This window comes from Nerophis lumbriciformis, linkage group LG11 (assembly GCF_033978685.3).
Source record: "Nerophis lumbriciformis linkage group LG11, RoL_Nlum_v2.1, whole genome shotgun sequence".
Taxonomy (NCBI): domain Eukaryota; kingdom Metazoa; phylum Chordata; class Actinopteri; order Syngnathiformes; family Syngnathidae; genus Nerophis; species Nerophis lumbriciformis.
Window position 1 is genome coordinate 40,381,385 of NC_084558.2, and position 25,060 is coordinate 40,406,444.

At 39.4% G+C, this 25,060-nt stretch overlaps 1 protein-coding gene across 6 annotated transcripts in view; it reads right to left on the reverse strand.

Moving 5' to 3' along the window:
• The window catches only part of LOC133610392 (calcium-activated potassium channel subunit alpha-1a-like), a 142,258-nt gene that overhangs the window by 7,921 nt on the left and 109,277 nt on the right, over positions 1-25,060 (reverse strand). For 3 of the 6 annotated variants that reach the window (XM_061966597.2, XM_061966596.2, XM_061966601.2), the window contains 7 exons: positions 15,973-16,096; positions 10,569-10,793; positions 10,207-10,399; positions 7,896-8,009; positions 7,720-7,812; positions 4,847-4,977; positions 1,177-1,371 (listed from right to left, as the gene is read on the reverse strand). In XM_061966597.2, coding sequence (XP_061822581.1) covers positions 1,177-1,371; positions 4,847-4,977; positions 7,720-7,812; positions 7,896-8,009; positions 10,207-10,399; positions 10,569-10,793; positions 15,973-16,096 — 1,075 coding nt within the window. The remainder of the gene's footprint in view (positions 1-1,176; positions 1,372-4,846; positions 4,978-7,719; positions 7,813-7,895; positions 8,010-10,206; positions 10,400-10,568; positions 10,794-15,972; positions 16,097-25,060) is intronic. The other 3 variants (XM_061966603.2, XM_061966600.2, XM_061966598.2) reach the window with 2 other exon arrangements.

Here is a 25,060-nt window from a genome sequence, read left to right on the forward strand (position 1 = left end):
GAAGGTATTTGGAGCGGAATATTCAGAATGGCTGACTGAATTTGTGGTATTCTGTGATGTTTAGACAGTATTTTCACATACTTTGCAGAAAGTAAATACAATTGGATATGGTTTAATGGAGGGGTTCCCATTACATTGATCGCAAGATTGCGATCGCCGTAATGCGCACTCCTGCTCTAGAACTACAACTGGTTCGAAACTAACAGTGTTCGGATTGTAATCATCCAAATATGATAAGTAGCAAAGTGCACAGCCGTCAACGCTGTGGCTCGAAAAGAGCAAACGCAGGCAACAACAAGCAAGCGGTGATCATCTACCCGTCTTGCAACTCAGTGCGATATTTAGGCAAGAGGAACAGCAAATACCTGCAAATGAGGCAAAGAGATTTTCTTTAAACGTAATTTTATTAATATTGTAAGTTTCAATGACAATGCTGTTTTGACCTTAAGCAGAATGCACAAAACTCTTAATTCAACAACAATGCATCACTTTGAAGTACAGTACAAATTAAGTAACTTTTGACAAATATGCTGTAGAAACTTATAGTGAACCTTTAAACTTGACTTAAACCACTCGTTTTTCCTTTAGCACTGTCCGTTCTTAGTCTTTCACTTTTACGAACAGTTTGTTGTTCTGTAGCTTGCACTTCGTTAAGTGGTAAGTCTTCTTTATCTTTGTCAGTCATCTTTAGCGTTTGGTTAACACACTGTTTAAATTCCAAAAATACTTCTTCAAATTTGCTTAGTTGGACTTTAACTTATAAATATTTTTTTAGAAACAAAAAATGTAACATGAATTCACAACCATAATTTTCAACAAAAATATTAACCCTTAAAACAAAAATATTAAGTGTAAGTTTCAACGACACTTACAAATAGATATATATAATATAAAGATATTTTGACACAAAAATTATTGTTTAAAAACGTGGATTTCCGTCTTTTCGCCGAAATTTCATATGCCTGAATCGTTTCTTTAATTCGAGCCCACAACCCCAACATAAGCTGCACCACTGTGGTCCTACAATTTTTTTTTTTTGATATTTCTCTACAAAAGCCAACCACTCAGCCCTAACAAAGTTATTCCTAGCCCTGCTATTCCTGACGCTATCTGTGCAACCATCGTCCGTACACATTTCACCCACCAAAACAAGCTTAGTTCGACAAGACGTCTTACCCCGAGGTCTGCAAAGGGCCCGTCGTACAAGGCCAGCTGCGCCACGCGACACCTGTCCCTGTTGGCTAGCGTCTGCGGCGTGCTGTAGCCGCCCCGCAGCGCGTTCTCCTCTGCCAGGAGCCCCTCCAGCTCGGGCGTCGCGCCGCCCGTCACCAGCGTGCGGATCAAGGTGAGAATGTTGTCGTTGAAGTACGTCTGCGGGGATTGAAGGAAGAAGCGTAAAGTAACAAATGTTTGCCCTTTTCCTTGCCTTGCCCACCTCCGTCCCCGCCCATACGCGCTTTAACAACAGCGTGACATCTCCCTCAGCCGCCGACTGCAGGATTGACTAGGATGATGGATGAGGCCTGTCCATTAGGCAGCATTACCTCTGACTGCACTTGAAGGCAGCTTTGTTCTAACCTCACTCAAAGTGAAAGGCAGACAAATGAAGCCTTCAGTTTTTCAGTTTTTCTCCCAGCTTCCCGTCGAGCATCAGAGAACGTTTTTTGGAAAAGTTCTGTTACTCTACTAAATGATTGTAGTAGTAAGACCTCCGCCAAGGCCAAACTCAAACGCAAAAAGAGGATAAGAGTCCTAGGTTCTGGCTCAGTGACTTGTGTTTTGTTAGGAATAGACCGGTGGTGTCCAAAGTGCAGCCGGGGGCCATTTGTGGCCCGCAGCTCGAGTTTTTGTTGGCCCGCAACATGTTGGGGGGGAGTAAACATGTAAGAAAAAAAAGAGCAAAAAGACAATGTAATGAGAAAAAAAGCTGACAATTTAATACATTTTAAAAGTTCAAGTATGTGGGGGATATTTTGAAATTAAAAAAATCTACATATATATCAAAACTTAGACTTAGCTTTGTCGTGGTTTAACTCTTATCTTACAGACAGGATGCAGTGCGTCTCCCATAATAATGTGACCTCGGACTACGTTAAGGTAACGTGCGGAGTTCCTCAGGGTTCGGTTCTTGGCCCTGCACTCTTTAGTAATTACATGCTGCCGCTAGGCGACATCATACGCAAATACGGTGTTAGCTTTCATTGTTATGCTGATGACACCCAACTCTACATGCCCCTAAAGCTGACCAACATGCCGGATTGTAGTCAGCTGGAGGCGTGTCTTAATGAAATTAAACAATGGATGTCCGCTAACTTCTTGCAACTCAACGCCAAGAAAACGGAAATGCTGATTATCGGTCCTGCTAAACACCGACATTTATTTAATAATATCACCTTAACATTTGACAACCAAACAATTACACAAGGCGAATCAGTAAAGAATCTGGGTATTATCTTCGACCCAACTCTCTCCTTTGAGTCACACATTAAGAGTGTTACTAAAACGGCCTTCTTCCATCTCCGTAATATCGCTAAAATTCGTTCTATTTTATCCACTAGCGACGCTGAGATCATTATTCATGCGTTCGTTACGTCTCGTCTCGATTCGATTACTGTAACGTATTATTTTCGGGTCTCCCTATGTCTAGCATTAAAAGATTACAGTTGGTACAAAATGCGGCTGCTAGACTTTTGACAAGAACAAGAAAGTTTGATCATATTACGCCTATACTGTATATACCTTTATTTATATATATATATATATATATATATATATATACACACCTATATACAGTATATACCTATACTGGCTCACCTGCACTGGCTTCCTGTGCACTTAAGATGCGACTTTAAGGTTTTACTACTTACGTATAAAATACTACACGGTCTACCTCCGTCCTATCTTGCTGATTGTATTGTACCATATGTCCCGGCAAGAAATCTGCGTTCAAAGAACTCCGGTTTATTAGTGATTCCCAGAGCCCAAAAAAAGTCTGCGGGCGATAGAGCGTTTTCTATTCGGGCTCCAGTACTATGGAATGCCCTCCCGGTAACAATTAGAGATGCTACCTCAGTAGAAGCATTTAAGTCCCATCTTAAAACTCATTTGTATACTCTAGCCTTTAAATAGCCCCCCTGTTAGACCAGTTGATCTGCCGTTTCTTTTCTTTTCTCCTCTGCTCCCCTCTTCCCTTGTGGGGGGGGGCACAGGTCCGGTGGCCATGGATGAAGTGCTGGCTGTCCAGAGTCGGGACCCGGGGTGGATCGCTCGCCTGTGCATCGGCTGGGAACATCTCTGCGCTGCTGACCCGTCTCTGCTCGGGATGGTTTCCTGCTGGCCCCACTATGGACTGGACTCTTACTATTATGTTGGATCCACTATGGACTGGACTCTCACAATATTATGTCAGACCCACTCGACATCCATTGCATTCGGTCTCCCCTAGAGGGGGGGGGGGGGGGGTTACCCACATATGCGGTCCTCTCCAAGGTTGCTCATAGTCATTCACATCGACGTCCCACTGGGGTGAGTTTTTCCTTGCCCTTATGTGGGCTTTGTACCGAGGATGTCGTTGTGGCTTGTGCAGCCCTTTGAGACACTTGTGATTTAGGGCTATACAAATAAACATTGATTGATAGTGCCAGCTTAGTGTTATAAGTGACTAATTGTATTGTTGTATCAACATTTCAGCTTTTTCTCATTACATTTTGTCTTTTTTTTCCACATTTTTACTGTTGTTTTTTTCCAACAATATGTTGCAGGCCAACTAAGCTTTCACTGCTGTCCACACTTTGTCACCTATACACCTATACAACAAAGCTGACACTAAATTTTGGTCTTTAAAAATATGTCTGTTTTCAGCATTTTTAAATAAAATAAAAAATGATCAAAATGGCACCTGCATACTTTGACATTTTGTTATGCGAAAAAGTTTGGACACTCCTGCAATATCCAATAAGCCAACGTTTCTTAACCATAGGGCCGCCAAAAATAAATGTTCTACAGTTGTGGTCTGGATGGGCCGCAGCGGTACTCAGTTGTAACACACCTTTTCACCGCTTGTGGCAGTAATAACAATCTCTAGGCTAAATTCATAGAGAAGTTTCTCAAGCGCAAAAATTATGACTTAAGTTGTAGAACTGTATTTTCATTTGCACATTAATTTTATTGACTGTTTATTTAAGAAATAGAATATTGTTCTTATTTATTAATAATTTAGTTAAATGTGTTTATTTTATCACTGTGTAAATTGTATGTATTTTTTTTCTTTTGCAGTATATTTGATTAATATTTATTTTTCTAATCAGCTTCACCAAGCCTTAAAAATAGTAATAATAATAATCTTTGTGATTAAGAAATGCGTTCATATCATTTGACAAGATTGTAAACTGTAATTAGGTGAGATACAATTATTGAATATGATTAAAATCAAGGGTATGATTAGTAATTCAGTGTGAATATTTGAGTGGGCTCCGGGACCCTCTGTTGTGGAAAAGTTGGACCCAGAAGTCAAAAAGCTTAAGAACCCCTGTACTAAACCAAAAACAGCATAGGCAAATGTCTGTTTTTGTGTTGGAATATAAGGTTGGAGCTAAAACAAAGTATGCAGAAATAATTTTTGTCCAGTATTGCTAACACAAATGTGGAAACTAAGGATGTGCAAAATAAGCTATTCATCGATCATTGACTGTCGATTAACTTATGTGCGCTGCTGATTCCAAACCCAACTATTTTGCCAGATAAGGAAGACAACATGACGTTGAGCTAAAGTCAACTCGTCTGGGCAGCATTATTCTGCACAATACAACACTGACATGAAATGAAACAAAAATATTCCGTTACTTACGGCGCTCATTAAAGAATCCAGCACGCTGACGGCAAAAGCGGTCCCACAGGCAAAAGGCTGAGTCAGGTACAGCTCTGTGTCTGGGTCGTCGTCATCGTCTTGGTCCAGGAACTGAACGTTGGAGTCGTTAACTACAAGTAAAAAGACATATATCATGTTTTTAATGTGCGAAATCTGACAAACTGACTTTAATGACACTTTTGTCAAAGTTGGTGTTTAACCCAAACCCTCAAACCGTAGGTAACCTTAAACCTTATTCCCACCCTAACTAATCCAGCCCAAATAAAAACCCTAACACAAACCACGAGCTTAAGTATTAAAATGGTCATGCACACTCCATGCTCCACACTTCACTTCAAAGTCCTCCTCCTGCAATAAACACAACATGCTATTAAGTTGTCTTGTAAAGCTGAAACAAAACTTCCAATTGCATGTGTCAAAACATATGCAAGCATCTTGGAGGAAAGTCACAGAGGAGAATGGGATGCTGGCAAAACCACCGACCGATGACTGGCGTACTACTTCTTAGAAACGTACACAGCTTCTGAATTGCACAATTGCAAATGAACTAAGTTTTTTGGGGAAATCGGTTGCTTATCTGCTAACAATTCCTTAAAATGTCACGAGAGACGTCATCCCACCTCATTAGATCTCAGTTCAGTGAATATTTAAAAAATATTGACCTTTTGGACTATTATATTACCAAATAAGTACTAGTCACAAGAAGATGCCTTCATAACTAGCATATTGTTAAAGTGATCTAATTGTTTACTTTTAAAAGTGTTAACCTCTTTATGCACGTGCGACTATTAAAAATTCAAAATAAACGATGTGGAAACCTTGCATTATGTCCTTTGTTATTAAAATGTTTACATTCTACAGCAGTGGTCACCAACCTTTTCGATATTTGGATATTTCAATATTTTGTTTTTTTTATCATTGTGCTTCTTGCTGTTTTCCCAATTTTTGCTGGTGTTTGTTTTGTAATGTGCCAAAGGCCAATGACAAACGAGTCACGGGCCACAGATGGCCCTCGTGCCGCACTTTGGGCACCCCAGCTGTAGACGCTAACTGTTTCTGGCCACTTTAGTCTTAATACCGTAGTATATTTGTTCATCCTATCATCACGTTTGGGACGCGAGTCAGCTTCATCATCACAATATCTGTTTTTAGCTTCTTCTTTTTTTTTTTAAATGAAAAAATAATTTTGGCCCTCGCCTACTTTGACTTTTCAGTATACCGTATTTTTCGGAGTATAAGTCGCACGGGAGTATAAGTCGCACCTACCAAAAATGCATAATAAAAAAGGGAAAAAACATATATAAGTCGCACTGAAGCCCGGCCAAACTATGAAAAAAACTGCGACTTATAGTCCGAAAAATACGGTACTGCCCTTGGCGCAAAACGTTTGGACACACCTGAACTAAACTATCAAAAGTATCGATATTAGAGCATCAAGATCTGGTATCGGCGGTATCAATATTTCAGTATCGATTAGCACATCACTACCCAAAAGTGCCACGGTAATAGTCATTAATCATTATACTTTCTTTTTTTTTTTTTGTCATTATACTTAATCTCTTAAGACCCAAGCTGTTTGTTTACATGCTTTTTTGATTTCTCTTTGCTATTTGGGCTTATTGGACCCTAATTAGAATAAAAACTAAGAATCATCTTTTGATATGATGTACTTTAGTCCATAAGTACACAAACGTGTACTTCATGTTTAGTGACATGCTAATTCTTATTTTTACAATTTTTTTTCCAAATCCAAATTCCATTGTATGTTATACTCTTCTGACACCACCATATAGCAGTATAAGTGTCCACATAAGCGGCCATAAGACCCCAATTCAGTAGTGTACACAATTTTGGAAATAAGATCTAAAAGGTGCTGTCCACGCATGTGGCCACTAAGGCCTTTAGAGGTTTTAATGCAATAAATACTGTAGGTATTAAGTATACCGTATTTTTCGGAGTATAAGTCGCACCTGACTAAAATGCATAATAAAGAAGGAAAAAAACATATAAGTCGCACAGGAGTATAAGTCGCATTTTTTGGGGAAATTTATTTGATAAAACCCAACACCAAGAATAGACATTTGAAAGGCAATTTAAAATAAATAAAGAATAGTGAACAACAGGCTGAATAAGTGTACGTTATATGAGGCATAAATAACCAAGTGAGAACGTGCCTGGTATGTTAACGTAACATATTATGGTAAGAGTCATTCAAATAACTATAACATATAGAACATGCTATACGTTTACCAAACAATCTGTCACTCCTAATCGCTAAATCCCATGAAATCTTATACGTCTAGTCTCTTACGTGAATGAGCTAAATATTATTTGATATTTTACGGTTAATTTCACACATAAGTCGCACCCCCGGCCAAACTATGAAAAAAAACCTACGACTTATAGTCCGAAAAATACGGTATATACAATTTCAAAAGACATTGGCTAAAATGCTAACATGGCGACACGAGTGCCAAGGCAGTTTCTCACATCACGGCATGTAAATAGAAGAAATGTTGAAATGGGTAAAGTAGCAAAAGTGCTAACATCTAGCATTATATGTATAAGCACCAGTGTGGAGGGGCTTTCATTGCTATTCAATTTGCAGCAATTGCTTCACGAGCAGGTCAATAATAATGAACATTTTAGTAACTACAATAAAATGAAAATTGTGTTTAAGACACATTTTATTACCCTGGCGGAGGTCCTTGCTATCCATTTGTTGGCTGGAAGCATGCGTGACGTGTGTTTCAAGTGTTGCCATGCAAATGAAGGCAGCCAAAGAAAGTCAAACCAAGCAGATGTGGAGTACAGTAAGACTTGCACAGCGCTGCTCTTTCCTCTTTTCTTACCAAGCTCTGTAATCATTTGTATGCTGGTCCCGCTGCTTTTATCCTGACTGAGTGAAATCACAGGCACTTTTTTGCCTGCCTTTGCTAACGCTGCTGGACAGGCAGGCGTTAAGGGAGAAACAATGGTTACTAGGGAGTGGAAAGGGCACACACAGCCAGCACCAAGTGAAGCCTACCTAGTTCCGTTATGATGGGAATGTTTGCCCCCGTGCTCACTGACGTCTGCCTCACCAGGCCGTGGACCGGACTGTTCTCCGGAGACGATCTGTCCATACCTGGCGGCGTGAAGCCTGAAATAAGAGCGCCACCAATCAGCAAGACGTGCTGATATTACACATGGTTGCAAATAAGTGAAGATTGAAACGTAAATGGACTTTGACGTCCAGCGCATGAAATCATGCATGCAGTATGTTTTAAACATCGGCCATGTTTGGACATCCATCACTCGCTGCTGACTAAAGCAAACATGACGAATAACAACACTGGCATTTATTTGTAGGTCAAAAGGCTTTCCTGAAATTATTCCACTCAGCGCTTGAAGACTGGATGATCGAATTTGAAATGATTTGATGCTATTAAATTGCATCACGAGGCATAATTTAAATATGGCCGGACAACCACCATAAATAATCATTTTTTGGAAGCAAGTGTCAGTACCTCAACTCACTAGCTTAATTGGTTCTGTGGCGGGGCTCTTAACTCAAAACACTCAAATTGTTGAAATAAATGTGAATACATTTAACATGTTACAAGCTTTCTAAAAAGGAAAGAAATGTTGTAAAAGAGCAATACATTAACATGTAGTACAAACAACTACAGTAGTTTAATGAATTGATGCAATAATAATAAAGTCCAGCATTTACCTTGGAGAGTGGATTTCTACGATATCTCCTTCCACCTGCTTTGCTGTATTATTTTACCATTTTTGGCTGACGTTAGACCCATTCTGCTTCAGTATGGTGCACTCTTTGGCTGTAAGCTAAATCTAGCGGGTAAGACCTGATGTTTTGGGCAGATCTTTTGAGATTCTAGTAACTCTAAATTTAGTTTGCAACTTAAAGCACATGAGGTGGCGACTTGTCCAAGGGGTACCCCGCCTTCCGCCCGAGTGCAGCTGAGATAGGCTCCAGCACCCACCCTGACCCCAAGAGGGACAAGCGGTCAGCTCACTCGCAGTCCTGGCTTGAGGTGAAGGCTAATTCGCTTTTAGCGTAACGTTAGCTCATTTTGCGGTGTGTGTGTGCGTGTGTTACGGACAGCAAAGTTATACTTGTTGCTGGACAGGCAGGCGTTAAGGGAGAAACAATGGTTACTAGGGAGTGGAAAGGGCACTCCGTCAGATCTGTCTGTTATTTCACTTTACCTTTTTCTGTGTTGATTGAGCTGTGTTGAAGCAGCAAAAAAGGACATTATGTTAAATGAAGAGTTTCTGTCTCTGATAGTTGATATAATAATGTAACTGCATCATAAAGCCTTTAATGAACTCCATGGTGTTCAGGGATGAATAGTCTCTCCTATTGCTATTGTACTATTTTTTCAGCTATAGTTACATTAATCATTAGTAATGTAGCAGCCTAGTTTTGAATGGCAGGGTCCCTGCTATCATATGTTGATAAAAATATAACATTTACATAATAAAAATCAACTACAGGCTTCCCAAATGCTGTAATAAATTAAGCATGATGACTTGACTTGAAACTGTTTAATGTTGCACTTTTTATATGTAGAAGAAATGTTTTGTCATTGTATTTAATCTGAGCAACAACTTGAGGCAGTTTAATGTTGATTAACGTGGGCAGAATTATTATAGTGTTCCCAACAGGGCCGGCCCGTGGCATAGGCCGTATAGGCAAATGCTAAGGGCGCCGTCCATCAGGGGGCGCCACGCCAGTGCCACAAATGTTGGAGAAAAAAAAAAAAAAGTTGGTACTATTATTTCTAAATACAAAAAATAATCCCACGTTAATTAAAATGCAAAGTAAAGCCTATATAATAGAAATATTATTTTGTGAGTATATACACTTCACTGCCGATGTGGGGGGGCGCCACCTAAAATCTTGCCTAGGCCGCCAGATTGGTTAGGGCCGGGCCTGGTTCCCAATGTTAAAAGGATAAAGCCATTGTTTACAAATTTGGTAAATAAATAACCAAAAAATTTATATTTTTTTGTTTTCTTACTGTACCGAAAATTAACCGAACCGTGACCTCTAAACCGAGGTACGTAACGAACCGAAATTTTTGTGTACCGTTACACCCCTATATGCAGCTACTGCCATCTTGTGCCGTTAATAAAAACTCCACGTAACCGCCAGTTATTTGCTTTTCGAGATCACATTCCCAGTGACCCTGCAGCTAATTGGAGCATTTCCGGTCATTTACGCAGTCTTGTTCACATCATGTATCCTGGCATAGGTCGTAAGAGACCACGGTCATTCAAAGCGATTGTTGGCGACATCGCCGCACGCCAAGCGAGGGTCGCTCGCTTACCCTGGGAGTTGGCCTGCAAGACGCCGATGCTGTCGTCAAACAGCATGGACTTGATGTTGAGCGACGCCAAGATGCACTCTTTGTCCTGCAGTGACGCGTCGTCGATATTGTTCTGATTGGCTGACAGGATGACACACATGTCGCAGAGGTTGATGTTGACAGCCCTCAGATCTGCTCGGCTCAGCGGCGTGCCCTTTGAGGAGAGGGGGAGGGGCGACGTTAGCTCACCTATCCTGGAATCATCTCTCCTTTTTATGACATTTATTCATGCATGAGTGCAATATTTATATTGCATGGAAAGTAACACAAGTTAAAGGGATTAAGACAATAGTACACCTAATCAGTCACTAGGGGGCACTCACGGGCAGGATGGAGACTTTGGGGAAGTTGTGGAGCGTCTCCCACTCGCGCTTGAAGTACTCCAGCGAGCCCACGAAGACGATGTGCTTGAGCTCGTGGTAGTGGAAGTTGCTGGCCCTCAGCGGCATCACAAAGTTGCGCAGGCCGATCAGCGCCGATTTGGCATCGCCGAAGATGCACACCACCACGTGGCCGCTCAGCACCGTCATGGCCGCCTCGCTCCGAGTCTTGACGGAAAGAGGGGGGAGGCTGTGACGAGCGTTTTTGCAGTTGTGTCTTTAAAAGTATGGCTCCGGTCATGTAGGAGGTCTTTGACCAGTGTTTGCAGTAGTTTCTTAAAAACAGCGTAGCACAGTGCATCTACATTGACACTAGAGATGTCCGATAATGGCTTTTTTGCCGATATTGTCAAACTCTTAATTACCGATTCCGATATCAACCGATACCGATATATACAGTCGTGGAATTAACACATTATTATGCCTAATTTTGTTGTGATGCCCCGCTGGATGCATTAAACAAAGTAACAAGGTTTTCCAAAATAAATCAACTCAAGTTATGGAAGAAAATGCCAACATGGCACTGCCATATTTATTATTGAAGTCACAAAGTGCATTATTTTTTTTAACATGCCTCAAAACAGCAGCTTGGAATTTGGGACATGATCTCCCTGAGAGAGCATGAGGAGGTTGAGGTGGGCGGAGTTGGTGGGGCGGGGGTGGGGGGTTAGCGGGGGGTGTATATTGTAGCGTCCCGGAAGAGTTAGTGCTGCAAGGGGTTCTGGGTATTTGTTCTGTTGTGTTTATGTTGTGTTACGGTGCGGATGTTCTCCTGAAATGTGTTTGTCATTCTTGTTTGGTGTCGGTTCACAGTGTGGCGCATATTTGTAACAGTGTTAAAGTTGTTTATACGGCCACCCTCAGTGTGACCTGTATGGCTGTTGACCAAGTATGCATTGCATTCACTCGTGTGTGTGAAAAGCCGTAGATATGATGTGACTGGGCCGGCACGCAAAAGCAGTGCTTTAAGGCACGCCCCCTATATTGTTGTCTGGGTGGAAATCGGGAGAAATTCGGGAGAATGGTTGCCCCGGGAGATTTTCGGGAGGGGCACTGAAATTCGGGAGTCTCCCGGGAGGTTTGGCATGTATGACTAGGAGACGCAACTGCTCTGTACTTCTCCCTACGTCCGTGTACCAGTCCGTACAGCGGCGTTTTACAAAGTCATAAATTTTACTTTTTGAAAGCGATACTGATCATTTCCGATATTACATTTTAAAGCATTTATCGGCCGATAATCTCGGCAGTCCGATATTATCGGACATCTCTATTTGACACCAGTTTTTTTTGGCTGCATTAGCCGCTCAAAACGCAAAAATGCATACTTCAAGTTTTTTTCACATAAGAAACATTTTTATATCGTAAGTGGGGAAAAAAAGGAACGGCATTGAAAAGACTAAAGGACACCAAAACGCATCAATTTAATTTGTTGTAATCAGCCCCTTAAGTCCTGTAACAGCTGAAAAAATTATAAAATAATGTTACTGATTGGACAATATAACTAATATATTTTATTTCTGTCCAAAATGTTGACACACACTCATGTATGACGGAGGATTCTCGTCTGTGCATCGTCTGATCCTGCAGTCATGTGTGAAACTGTCAAGTTTGCACGTCCTTCTCACATGTGCTAAATAAAACGCTAAATGGTGATCGCAAAACGGTGATGAGTGTTGATAAATCACATTGCACAAGGTAAATAATTATATTTGCACATTCTCCTCCCAGTATTGTGGGATATTTTGCATATTAATGAAGACAGACGCAAAATGAATTGCACGTCTTATTCTGCTCACTTAGCAGACGCTTTCCAATTTAGCAGATCAGCTTTGGGCGTGCTATCACGTTTGCACGTCTTTTAGTACACGCAAATATTTAGTAAATCAGGCCCATAATGTCTATAGAACATTAATTTTTTTTCATAGTTTTTGCCCATTTGTTGTGTTTTCTTTACTTTTTCAATGAATGCCGAAGCGCATAGCAGTTTTGAATTGGTTTCACTGCGGTACTGTCCTTGGAACTAGCAACAGTTTGTTTATTTTTTCATACAAACTTTGGACATATTTGTAATATAAAAACATGACTATTGAACATATTGAATTGAATTGTAGTTGTCACTGTAGTCTTTTTTATTGTTAATACTGTATGTGATTATTTAAAGTAAACACTGGGGGTGTAACGGTACGTGTATTTGTATTGAACCGTTTCGGTACGGGGGTTTCGGTTCGGTTCGGAGGTGTACCGAACGAGTTTCCACGCAGACATATTAAGTAGCGTACCGCACGTTGTGTAAACAATGCACACCGAGGCACAACACACGGCATGCTAGCAACGACCGGGCCACGACAACATGTAAAAGTCAGAGCTGGAAGACCCTCCTGCTTCGTTAAAGGGGAACATTATCACCAGACCTATGTAAGCGTCAATATATACCTTGATGTTGCAGAAAAAAGACCATATATTTTTTTAACCGATTTCCGAACTCTAAATGGGTGAATTTTGGCGAATTAAACGCCTTTCTATTATTCGCTCTCGGAGCCATGGCGTCACAAAGTGACGTCACATCGGGAAGCAATCCGCCATTTTCTCAAACACATTACAAATACCGAGTCAAATCAGCTCTGTTATTTTCCGTTTTTTCGACTGTTTTCCGTACCTTGGAGACACCATGCCTCGTCGGTGTGTTGTCGGAGGGTGTAACAACACGAACAGGGACGGATTCAAGTTGCACCAGTGGCCCAAAGATACAAAAGTGGCAAGAAATTGGACGTTTGTTCCGCACACTTTACCGACGAAAGCTATGCTACGACAGAGATGGCAAGAATGTGTGGATATCCTGCGACACTCAAAGCAGATGCATTTCCAACGATAAAGTCAAAGAAATCTGCAAGCGAATGAGGGTATGTCTACAGAATATATTAATTGATGAAAACTGGGCTGTCTGCACTCTCAAAGTGCATGTTGTTGCCAAATGTATTTCATATGCTGTAAACCTAGTTCATAGTTGTTAGTTTCCTTTAATGCCAAACAAACACATACCAATCGTTGGTTAGAAGGCGATCGCCAAATTCGTCCTCGCTTTCTCCCGTGTCGCTGGCTGTCGTGTCGTTTTCGTCGGTTTCGCTTGCATACGGTTCAAACCGATATGGCTCAATAGCTTCAGTTTCTTCTTCAATTTTGTTTTCACTACCTGCCTCCACACTACAACCATCCGTTTCAATACATGCGTAATCTGTTGAATCGCTTAAGCCGCTGAAATACGAGTCTGAATCCGAGCTAATGTCGCTACCTTGCTGTTCTATCCGCCATGTTTGTTTGTATCGGCATCACTATGTGACGTCACAGGAAAATGGACGGGTGTATATAACGATGGTTAAAATCAGGCACTTTGAAGCTTTTTTTAGGGATATTGCGTGATGGGTAAAATTTTGAAAAAAACTTCGAAAAATAAAATAAGCCACTGGGAACTGATTTTTAATGGTTTTAACCCTTCTGAAATTGTGATAATGTTCCCCTTTAACATTTCTGTTTACAGAAATAACCTGCTCTATGGGGGTTATTTTAGCCTGTTTTCGCACAGTTGAGTATTTTGCACATCCAGGCCCATTTCATGTCAAAGCTGTTTTCGCCCACAGCATGAAGCAGCTCTCCCGTTTGGGAACACTTTGGCTGCGCGATACAACAATGGAGGACGGAGGTTTGCCGACATTGTTCAGCAGCTGCTTCTGACAACACGTCAAACATGCTAACCCATTTGAAGCGTCACCACCGAATTCAAGCAGCCTCTCCTCGGCGAGTCAGGCAGGGCTAAAGCAATAACAAATGTTTTTATAGCAGCAGATTTAAGACCATATTGCATTAGAAACTAGATTTTGATCCACCTCTATGGTGGAAGAACAATAAGCACATATATCCTCTTAATGCCAAGTTAGCCAGGCTGGGGGGGAAAGAAAAGTTAATCTCAGGCTGAGTTGACTTGAAACTGTTTAATGTTGCACTTTTTATATGTAGAAGAAAAGTTTTGTCATTTTATTCAATCTGAGCAACAACTTGAGGCAGTTTAATGTTGATTTACGTGGATCCCGACTTAAACAAGTTGAAAAACTTATTGGGGTGTTACCATTTAGTGGTCAATTGTATGGAATATGTACTGTACTGTGCAATCTACTAATACAAGCTTCTAATCAATCAATCAAAAAAAGCACTTTATATGTAGAAAGATTTTGTTAAGAAACCATTCTGAGCCTTATCTTATTTAGTTTTTAATTGATATATGTTGACCACATTAACCCTGGCAATGGACCCTGTGTGTATACGTATGTTATGCCATTGTTTACAAATTTGGTAAATAAATAACCAAAAAATGTATATTTTGTTGTTTTCTTACTGTACTGAAAATGAACCGAACTGTGACCTCTAAACCGAGGTACGTGCCGAACTGACATTTTTGTGTACCGTTACACCCCTAGTAAACACACATCTTTACATAACTTGTCAAATATGAATACAATATATTTTTATATCTCGTTATTAATGTACTCAAACTGCATTTTTGTGGGTTGTCTTTTATGCACACACATAGCCAAATCTACTAATAAAGTCAACCCTTGTTTATCGCTGGTAATTGGTTCCGGGCCTGGCTGTAATAAATTAATTTCCACGAAGACAGAATTCTTAATTATACATTGAATATTTTGATAGAGCAAGAGTAAGGAAGGTTGTATTTTTTGCCTCATCCTTAAACTAAAGTGTGAGTAAAGAATGCACTACCGACCTGATAAGTCCGAAAAAAAATGATGCAGTCTGGTGGTTGTTTGAGCACACTGCAGCTAGTCCTGCATAGTCCCACTCCTTAATGCTTCAGTCACACGCAGGATTGTCACAAGAATGAGGCAAAAATTCAACCTTACCTACTGTATTACCCCCAAAAGCTTGTTTAGGGCCACACAAGTTTATGGCCTTGTCTCTAAATTAACATTTTAGCAGCAGATTCCTAAAAACTAAAGCACTCCTGTCACATAGAGGATCTTTGACTAACTTAATTTGCAGTATGCCCTTAAAAAGAGCTGCTGTCAGAGAGAGGATCTTTTTTTTTTTGCCACATGTCTTCTGAAAGAAGTGGTCTGTATTAGTAGAAGACATGTCATGGCGTCCGTGTAGCAAATGACATGTCAAAGCGCTCATTACGGAGAGTTGAAGCGCCCTGTCACCCTCTCCTGGTGCTTTAGGACGGGGGTGTGTGTGTGTGTGTGTGTGTGTGTGTGTGTGTGTGTGTGTGTGTGTGTGTGTGTGTGTGTGTGTGTGTGTGTGTGAGTGAAATGAGGCGAGCGTTAGGACCTCCACCCACCAGGACCACCTTCTCGATGTCTTTGGAGATGCACCAGTGGAACATCCCCGTGGAGTCGTACTTCTTCACGTTCTCGTCCATGCTTTCCATCTGCTCGCCGCCGGGGATGAGGAGAGGGTCGTGTCTGAGCCAAGGCAAGAGCAAGAAAACGATGTAACACGTCTTTACTCCTCCCAATCCTGTCGGAGGACATCCGCAGAAACGAAACGTCATGTGACATTTGGGACGCAATTACGCACTTTTTAGCGGCGCACAGCTTTTGACGTAGCGCCGTAAAAGCTTTAACAGGCCAGACTGTAAATATTTTAGCAATTTGCCCAATCGTGTTTGCGTCCCAAACTGAAAGCCCATGAATGTTTAAACGTCAGCGCACAGCTAATGTCGCCGTCGCCTCCCCCCATTTTAAATGCTGGGAAACACCTCAAATCAAACACCACTGAGGTCGTGTCATTTACAAACTATCATGAAACTATCGTGAAATGTTAGCATATCTCACGTGACAATACTTTTTCTTTGGCCTTTTTGTGCTATTTCGTCCAAAAGAAGAACCAATCTCAACGTTGTTGTTAAAAGTACCTAGAAAGAGAAGATTATACACCAAAGGTACGCCTCAGCATAAGCGGAGTTAAACCAATTTGTATTAAAAGCGGTAACTTCTTTTTACACTTGCAAGACGATTGGAGAATGTTAATAATAATAATAATGACTGGGATTTATATAGCGCTTTTCTAAGTACCCAAAGTCACTTTACATGTAGAACCCATCAATCATTCACACCTGGTGGTGGTAAGCTATTTTCATAGCCACAGCTGCCCTGAGGTAGACTGACGAAAGCGTGGCTGCAATTTGCGCCAACGGCCCCTCCAACCACCACCTATCATTCATCATTCAGTTCACCGATGTGAGTGGCACCGGGGGCAAAGGGTGAAGTGTCCCGCCCAAGGACACAACGGCAGCGATTTTTGGATGGTTAGTTAAAAGGTAACCTTTGTGACGCGACTAACTTTTGCATTTGTTGATGTGTTTTTTTTTAAGCATAATCAAATGGTTAACTTATTTTTACACTTGGAAGACCACAGTGTTCAAATCTGAACCCGGATTTCCATTGGATGCGTAACGGCCATCCGCTAACCTCCACCGCCGTTCCGCCACAGTGTTTTAGCTATTTCTAAACCACTAACCATTAGGGGTGTGGGAAAAAATCGATTCGAATTCGAATCGCGATTCCCACTTTGTGCGATTCAGAATCGATTGTCTTTTTTTTTAAAATCTATGTTTTTTATTTTTTTTTTTTTTTTTTTCCTTTTTTTTTTTTCTCCTTTTTTTTTTTTTATTAATTAATCCAACAAAACAATACACAGCAATACCATAACAATGCAATCCAATTCCAAAACCAAACTCGACCCAGCAACACTCAGAACTGCAATAAACAGATCAATTGAATTGAGAGGAGACACAAACACGACACAGAACAATCCAAAAGTAGTGGGAAAAAAATTAATATCATCAACAACAGTATCAATATTAGTTACAATTTCAACATAGCAGTGATTAAAAATCCCTCATTGACATTATCATTAGACATTTATAAAAAATTTAAAAAAAAAAGAACAATAGTGTCACAGTGGCTTACACTTGCATCACATCTCATAAGCTTGACAACACACTGTGTCCAATATTTTCACAAAGATAAGATAGGTCATTTTTTTGGTTCATTTAATAGTTAAAACAAATTTACATTATTGCAATCAGTTAATAAAACATTGTCCTTTACAATTATAAAAGCTTTTTACAAAAATCTACTACTCTGCTTGCATGTCAGCAGACTGGGGTAGATCCTGCTGAAATCCTATGTATTGAATGAATAGAGAATCCTTTTGAATCGGGAAAAAATCGTTTTTGAATCGAGAATCGCGTTGAATCGAAAAAAAAATCGATTTTGAATCGAATCGTGACCCCAAGAATCGATATTGAATCCAATCGTGGGACACCCAAAGATTCGCAGCCCTACTAACCATCACCTCCACGGCGACAAATAAAGTTTCTTACAAGTATCATTCCTGCATGCCAAGGAATAGCTAAACATGTTTCACTATACACCGTAGGAGGATACAATAGCTAACAGCAAGATAGCGCTCCTGAATGTAAACAAATGGGTGGATTTATACAAATATCAACTGTAACGATACCAAGTACAGATAATGTAAATAAATCAATGAATATACTCTGATGTTTAACTTGTGTGATGACTGTATTATGATGATAGTATATATTTGTACCATGAATTGATTTACGCGGACCCCGACTTAAACAAGTTGAAAAACTTATTCGGGTGTTACCATTTAGTGGTCAATTGTACGGAATATGTACTGTACTGTGCAATCTACTAATAAAAGTCTCAATCAATCAATCAATCAATCAAAGCTGTATACCCAAATGTCTAGTATCACCCATAACGTATGTAAAGTATCCTAATTGCAGAAGAATACATGTTTTTTACATTTTAACAAAAGTGTAGATAGAACATGTTAAAACAGAAGGTAAACAAATATTAACAGTAAATTAACAAGTAGATTAATAATCCATTTTCTACCGTTTGTAGCTCATAATTTTGACAAAATAATAAAATGGGAAACACAATATGTTACTGCATAAATCAGCAGCCAAATAAGGAGCCGATCTTTGCTTACTTACTGCTAAAAAAGAGAAGTCATTTAGTTTGTTCACTATCTTATTTAACGCCAAAAGTCTTCTATTACAGCAATAAGAAACATGTTGAATGTATGATAAGACTTTAAGTTAAAAGAAAGCCAATAATGACATTATTGTGGTCCCTTTCGCTTTAAAAAGTATTAAAAAATATGTTGGCATCGGTACGGGACAACACTACTCCTGTTTCAAGAGGTTAACTTCTTTTTACACTTGTATGACCAATGACAATGTAAATAAAATTACCGTATTTTTCGGAGTATAAGTCACACCGGCCGAAAATGCATAATAAAGAAGGAAAAAAACATATATAAGTCGCACTGGAGTATAAGTCGCATTTTTGGGGGAAATGTATTTGATAAAAGCCAATTACAGAATAGACATTTGAAAGGCAATTTAAAATAAATAAAGAATAGTGAACAACAGGCTGAATAAGTGTACGTTATATGAGGCATAAATAACCAAGTGAGAACGTGCCTGGTATGTTAACGTAACATATTATGGTAAGAGTCATTCAAATAACTATAACATATAGAACGTGCTATACGTTTACCAAACAATCTGTCACTCCTAATCGCTAAATCCCATGAAATCTTATACGTCTAGTCTCTTACGTGAATGAGCTAAATAATATTATTTGATATTTTACGGTAATGTGTTAATAATTTCACACATAAGTCGCTCCTGAGTATAAGTCACACTATAAGTCACAAACTATGAAAAAAACTGCGACTTATAGTCCGAAAAATACGGTAATTGTTTTTAGGTCCGAGTATTGACAGTGGCTTACTTCTTTTTACACTTGTAAGATTCAAACGAAAGCTACATGAGGCACATTTGCATTGTTAAAAGGAAAATACGTTTTTTACATTTTTAATATCAACGTTCTTCTCTGCATTACGACCTGGGAGCATTTTAAAGGCCATATTTGAAGTCATGCAGAAGAGGACAGCAGTTATCAGCTGAGGGAGCAACACAGGTGCATTTGCATTTCAAACAGCCTGCACATCAAAGTGAGGACTAGACGTCGTCTTGTTGAGGAGCCCAGACAGCAGCCTTCTGTCCCCGTCCAAAACCTTTTAGAAAAGGTCCATATGGGCTCCTCCGTAACAATGCTAACGTTAAGTAGCATGTTAAGTATGCATGAAACTAGCATCCCTAAGGCTGCACCACAGCCAAGACTAACCTCTTTGTCCCTCATCTGTCAGGTGTCCTACTTTTCATCTAAAACAATGTCAAATATTAGTTTGCATATAATCATGTTAGTTTGAAATATGTTAAATCTCCTAACTCATAAATAGCATATTTTGTGGTGAAAAACTGAGTCTACAGTGCAGTTTTGTTGGTGTTTCCAGCCAAATAAATCATAAACTCAGCAAAAGTATTTGCTCTTTGATTTTCTTCTTGCAGCTCAGCGAGCAATAAGTCACAAGACAAATGTTATTGCCTCAGATGAAAAACGTCTGCTGTTGGCGGCGGACTCGGCACAGAAAACTAGCGGTTACATCACTCACTACGCCGCCCTTGTCAGCCTGTCTGAATGACACTTTTAGTAGGAGTTCATACAAAAAGTCACTCTCTCGAAATTTGTCAACATGTTCAAATGCAAAACGCAGCATTTTGGATCTTAAAACAGCAGATTCCTAAAAACAGCAGAGACTCTTCACTGAGAGGATCTTTGACTAGTGCTTCTGCAGTAGGTCTTTAAAGGGAATGTATAGATCTTTGACCAGCATTATTTGGCAGATTCCTAAAAACAGCAGAATGACTTTTTTTTTCTAACTGCGGGACAAATGCGGCCTGCCGGCGCCTTCAATTTGGCCCACTAGTCAGCACGGGTTCAATAAGCAATATGGTTGAAGCGGTGCATTTATATCATGTACAAATAGCCGGTGGTCTAATAGCTGCCATTTTGTCGCCGTCTGGTGGCCAATGAAAGTTACTAAGCCATTAATTGTACTTGAAAGTCAGCATAGCATTAATGTATATGATCCAATCCAAACAACCTTCCCTAGTCATTGGCAACAAAAAAAATAAAAAATTCACCAGCACAAAAATTTAACAAACATGGTCACACATCACACAACCTGCTCATTGAACTTTGTGGACATTATTAGAAAAAAATATCTTTAAATATCAAAAAAACGAAAATTACACCTATTTAAATTCATTACAAGGGATGATGGGACAAATGAAAAACCCTCTTTCCACACTTATCCATAGCGCATTTTAGCTGCTTGATATTTCTAAACTGATTAAAAAACCTTAAGGAGGTCGTCATCGAAGTAAACAAGCTAGGAGTTTCACATACCCTTAATATTCGGTTATAATAAATATTAATCGGATATCCATTATCTTATTATAGTATTATGTACTCATGTGAATAGTCTTTATATATATTTATATATATATATACACACTAGGGCTGCAACTAACAACTCATTTGATAATCGATTAATCTGTCGATTATTACTTCGATTAATAGATTAATAATCGGATAAAAGAGACAAACTGCATTTCTATCCTTTCCAGTATTTTATTGGGGGGGAAAACAGCATACTGGCACCATACTTATTTTGATTATTGTTTCTCAGCTGTTTGTAAATGTTGCAGTTTATAAATAAAGGTTTATAAAAATAAATAAATAAAAATAAATAAATAAATAAATAAATAAAAATAAAAAAGTAGCCTCTGTGCATGCGCATAGCATAGATCCAACGAATCGATGACTAAATTAATCGCCAACTATTTGTATAATCGAATTTAATCGATTAGTTGTTGTAGCCCTAATACACGCACACATACACACATTTTTTAAGCCCAATGCGGCCCCCCAGTCAAAAAGTTTGGACACCCCTGATGTAGAGAATCTTTGACTAGTGCTTCTGCAATAGGTCTTCAAAGGGAACAAAGTGCTTCTGTCATATAGAGGATCTTTGACTAGCGCTTTTGCAGTAGGTATTTTAAAAGGAACAAAGCACTCCTATAATATACAGTACAGGCCAAAAGTTTAGACACACCTTCTCCTCATTCAATGTGTTTTCTTTATTTTCATGACTATTTACATTGTAGATTGTCACTGAAGGCATGAAAACTATGAATGAACACATGTGGAGTTATCTACTTAACAAAAAAAGGTGAAATAACTGACATAACATGTTTTATATTCTAGTTTCTTCAAAATAGCCACCCTTTGCTCTGATTACTGCTTTGCACACTCTTGGCATTCTCTCGATGAGCTTCAAGCACACCTGTGAAGTGAAAACCCGTTCAGGTGACTACCTCTTGAAGCTCATCGAGAGAATGCAAAGAGTGTGCAAAGCAGTGATCAGAGCAAAGGGTGGCTATTTTGATGAAACTAAAATATAAAACATGTTTTCAGTTATTCCACCTTTTTTGTACATAACTCCACATGTGTTCATTCATAGTTTTGATGCCTTCAGTGACAATCTACAATGTAAATAGTCATGCAAATAAAGAAAACACATTGAATGAGAAGGTGTGTCCAAACGTTTGGCCTGTACTGTAGATGATCTTTGACTAGCATTTTTAGCAGATTCCCGAAAAACAGCAGCCTGCTATCATGACCGTTTTATACAAATAGTCTCACACTAAATTTGTCAACATGTTCAAATGCAAAATGCCGCATTTTGGATCTTAAAGCAGCAGATTCATAAAAACAGCAGAATGACTCTTCATATAGAGGATCTTTGACTAGCGCGTTTACAGTTCTTAAAAAGAGCTAAGTGTTCCGATCGTATAGAGAATCTTTTATGAGTATTTTTTGCAGCAGATTCCCAGAAACAGCAGATCACTTTTGTCATATAGAGGATGATTAACTAGCGTTTTTGTGGTAGGTCTGTAAAAACAGTAGCGCATTTCTGCCATATCAATGATCTTTGACCAATATGTTTGCAGCAGATTTCTAAAAACAGCAATGTGGCTCCTCTTAAATTAAAGATCTTTGATTTGTGCTCTTTTGTAGGTGCTTAAAAAAGAGCAGAACACTCCTGTCATATAGAGGATCTTTGACTAGCACTTTTTTCCCCCACAGTGATTCTCTTAAAAACAATGCAATAACTCTTCATAATGAAGATCTTTAACTAGTGTTTTTATAGTCAGGCCTGAAAAGGAAGCTGACAGATCCCTTCTGTCATATAAAATATCTTTGACAAGTATTTTGTTTTTTACCAGATGCCGAAAAACGGCAAAAAGACTCTTTTCAGAGAGGATATTTGACTAGTGCTTTTATAGTCTCTTTAAAAAGAGAAAAGTGCTTTGATCATGTAGAACATCTTTGATTAACATTTTTCACAGCAGATTACTACTTGGATCTTTGGTAGGGGATGTTTAACTAGCGTTTTGGCAGTAGGTCCGTAAAAACAGTGGCACATTTCTGTTGTATAGATGATCGTTGACCAATATGTTTGCAGCATATTTCTAAAAACAGCAATGTGGCTCTTCTTATATACTGTAGAGGATCTTTGACTTGCGCTTTTTCAGTAGGTTTTTAAAAAAAAAAGACCAGAACACTCTTGTCATATAGAGGATCTTTGACCAACATTTCTTTTGGCATATTCCCAAAAACAGCAGAATGACACTCCATATAGAGAGGATCTTTGACAAGCGCTTTTACAGTAGGTCCTTAAAAGGAACAGAGCACTGCTGTGATACAGTATTGAAGATCTTTGACAAGCTTTTTTTTAACAGATTTGTAAAAACAGCAGAATAACTATTTACAGAGAGATTCTTTGACTAGTACTTAATAGTCTGTCTCTAAAAAGAGCAAAGCTGCTTCGGATCTGTGATAGAGGATGTTTAACTAGCGTTTTGGCAGTAGGTCCGTAAAAACAGTGGCACATTTCTGTTGTATAGATGATCGTTGACCAATATGTTTGCAGCATATTTCTAAAAACAGCAATGTGGCTCTTCTTATATACTGTAGAGGATCTTTGACTTGCGCTTTTTCAGTAGGTTTTTAAAAAAAAAAGACCAGAACACTCTTGTCATATAGAGGATCTTTGACCAACATTTCTTTTGGCATATTCCCAAAAACAGCAGAATGACACTCCATATAGAGAGGATCTTTGACAAGCGCTTTTACAGTAGGTCCTTAAAAGGAACAGAGCACTGCTGTGATACAGTATTGAAGATCTTTGACAAGCTTTTTTTTAACAGATTTGTAAAAACAGCAGAATAACTATTTACAGAGAGATTCTTTGACTAGTACTTAATAGTCTGTCTCTAAAAAGAGCAAAGCTGCTTCGGATCTGTGATAGAGGATGTTTAACTAGCGTTTTGGCAGTGTGTCTGTAAAAACAGCAGCACATTCCTGTCATATAGACCAGTGTTTTTCAACCACTGGGCCGCGGCACACTAGTGTGAGAAATTGTCTGGTGTGCCATGGGAAATTATGCAATGTTACCTAATTGGTCCTAAAAATATTATTTGCAAATCAATAATTATAATCTGCAAATAATGTGCCGTTGTCTATTGTCTATGCTGTGTAGAGCTCGGCAGGGTAACCATGTAAAACTCCATATCAGTAGGTGGCAGCAGGTAGTTCATTGCTTTGTAGAAGGTCGAGGATGGTTTGTCGTGATCCCAATATGCAGAGCACAGCGGGAGACAGCGTGCAAGTAAAAAGGTATGTAACGCTTAAACCAAAAATGAACAAAAGGGAAAGGAAACGGCAATGAAGCATAGGGATGGCTATGCAAAACTATAGTAAAACCAAACTGGCTACAAAGTAAACAAAAACAGAATGCTGGACGACAGCAAAGACTTACAGCGTGTGGAGCAGAGACGGCATCCACAAAGTACATCCGTACATGACATGACAATCAACAATGTCCCCACAAAGAAGGAAAGCGTCCGCACAACTGAAATAGTCTTGTTTGCCAATAGAAAGCAGGTCAGGCAATAGCACTTAAAGGAAGGCGTGAAGCTGCTACAGGAAAACACCAACAGAACAGGAAGAGCCACCAAAATAACAGCGCAAGACAGGAACTAAAACACTACACACAGGAAAACAACAACAAACTCAAAATAAAGCACGACAACCTGGTGGAGTTTCATTTTTTTACCGTTTTCTGATGGTGGTATGCCTCCGTATTTTTTTTATGAAAAAAATGTGCCTTTGCTCAAAAAAGGTTGAAAAACACTGATATAGACGATCTTTAAAGGCCTACTGAAACCCACTACTACCGACCACGCAGTCTGATAGTTTATATATCAATGATGAAATCTTAACATTGCAACACATGCCAATACGGCCGGGTTAGCTTACTAATGTGCAATTTTAAATTTCGCGCGAAATATCCTGCTGGAAACGTCTCGGTATGATGACGTCTGCGCGTGACGTCACGGATTGTAGAGG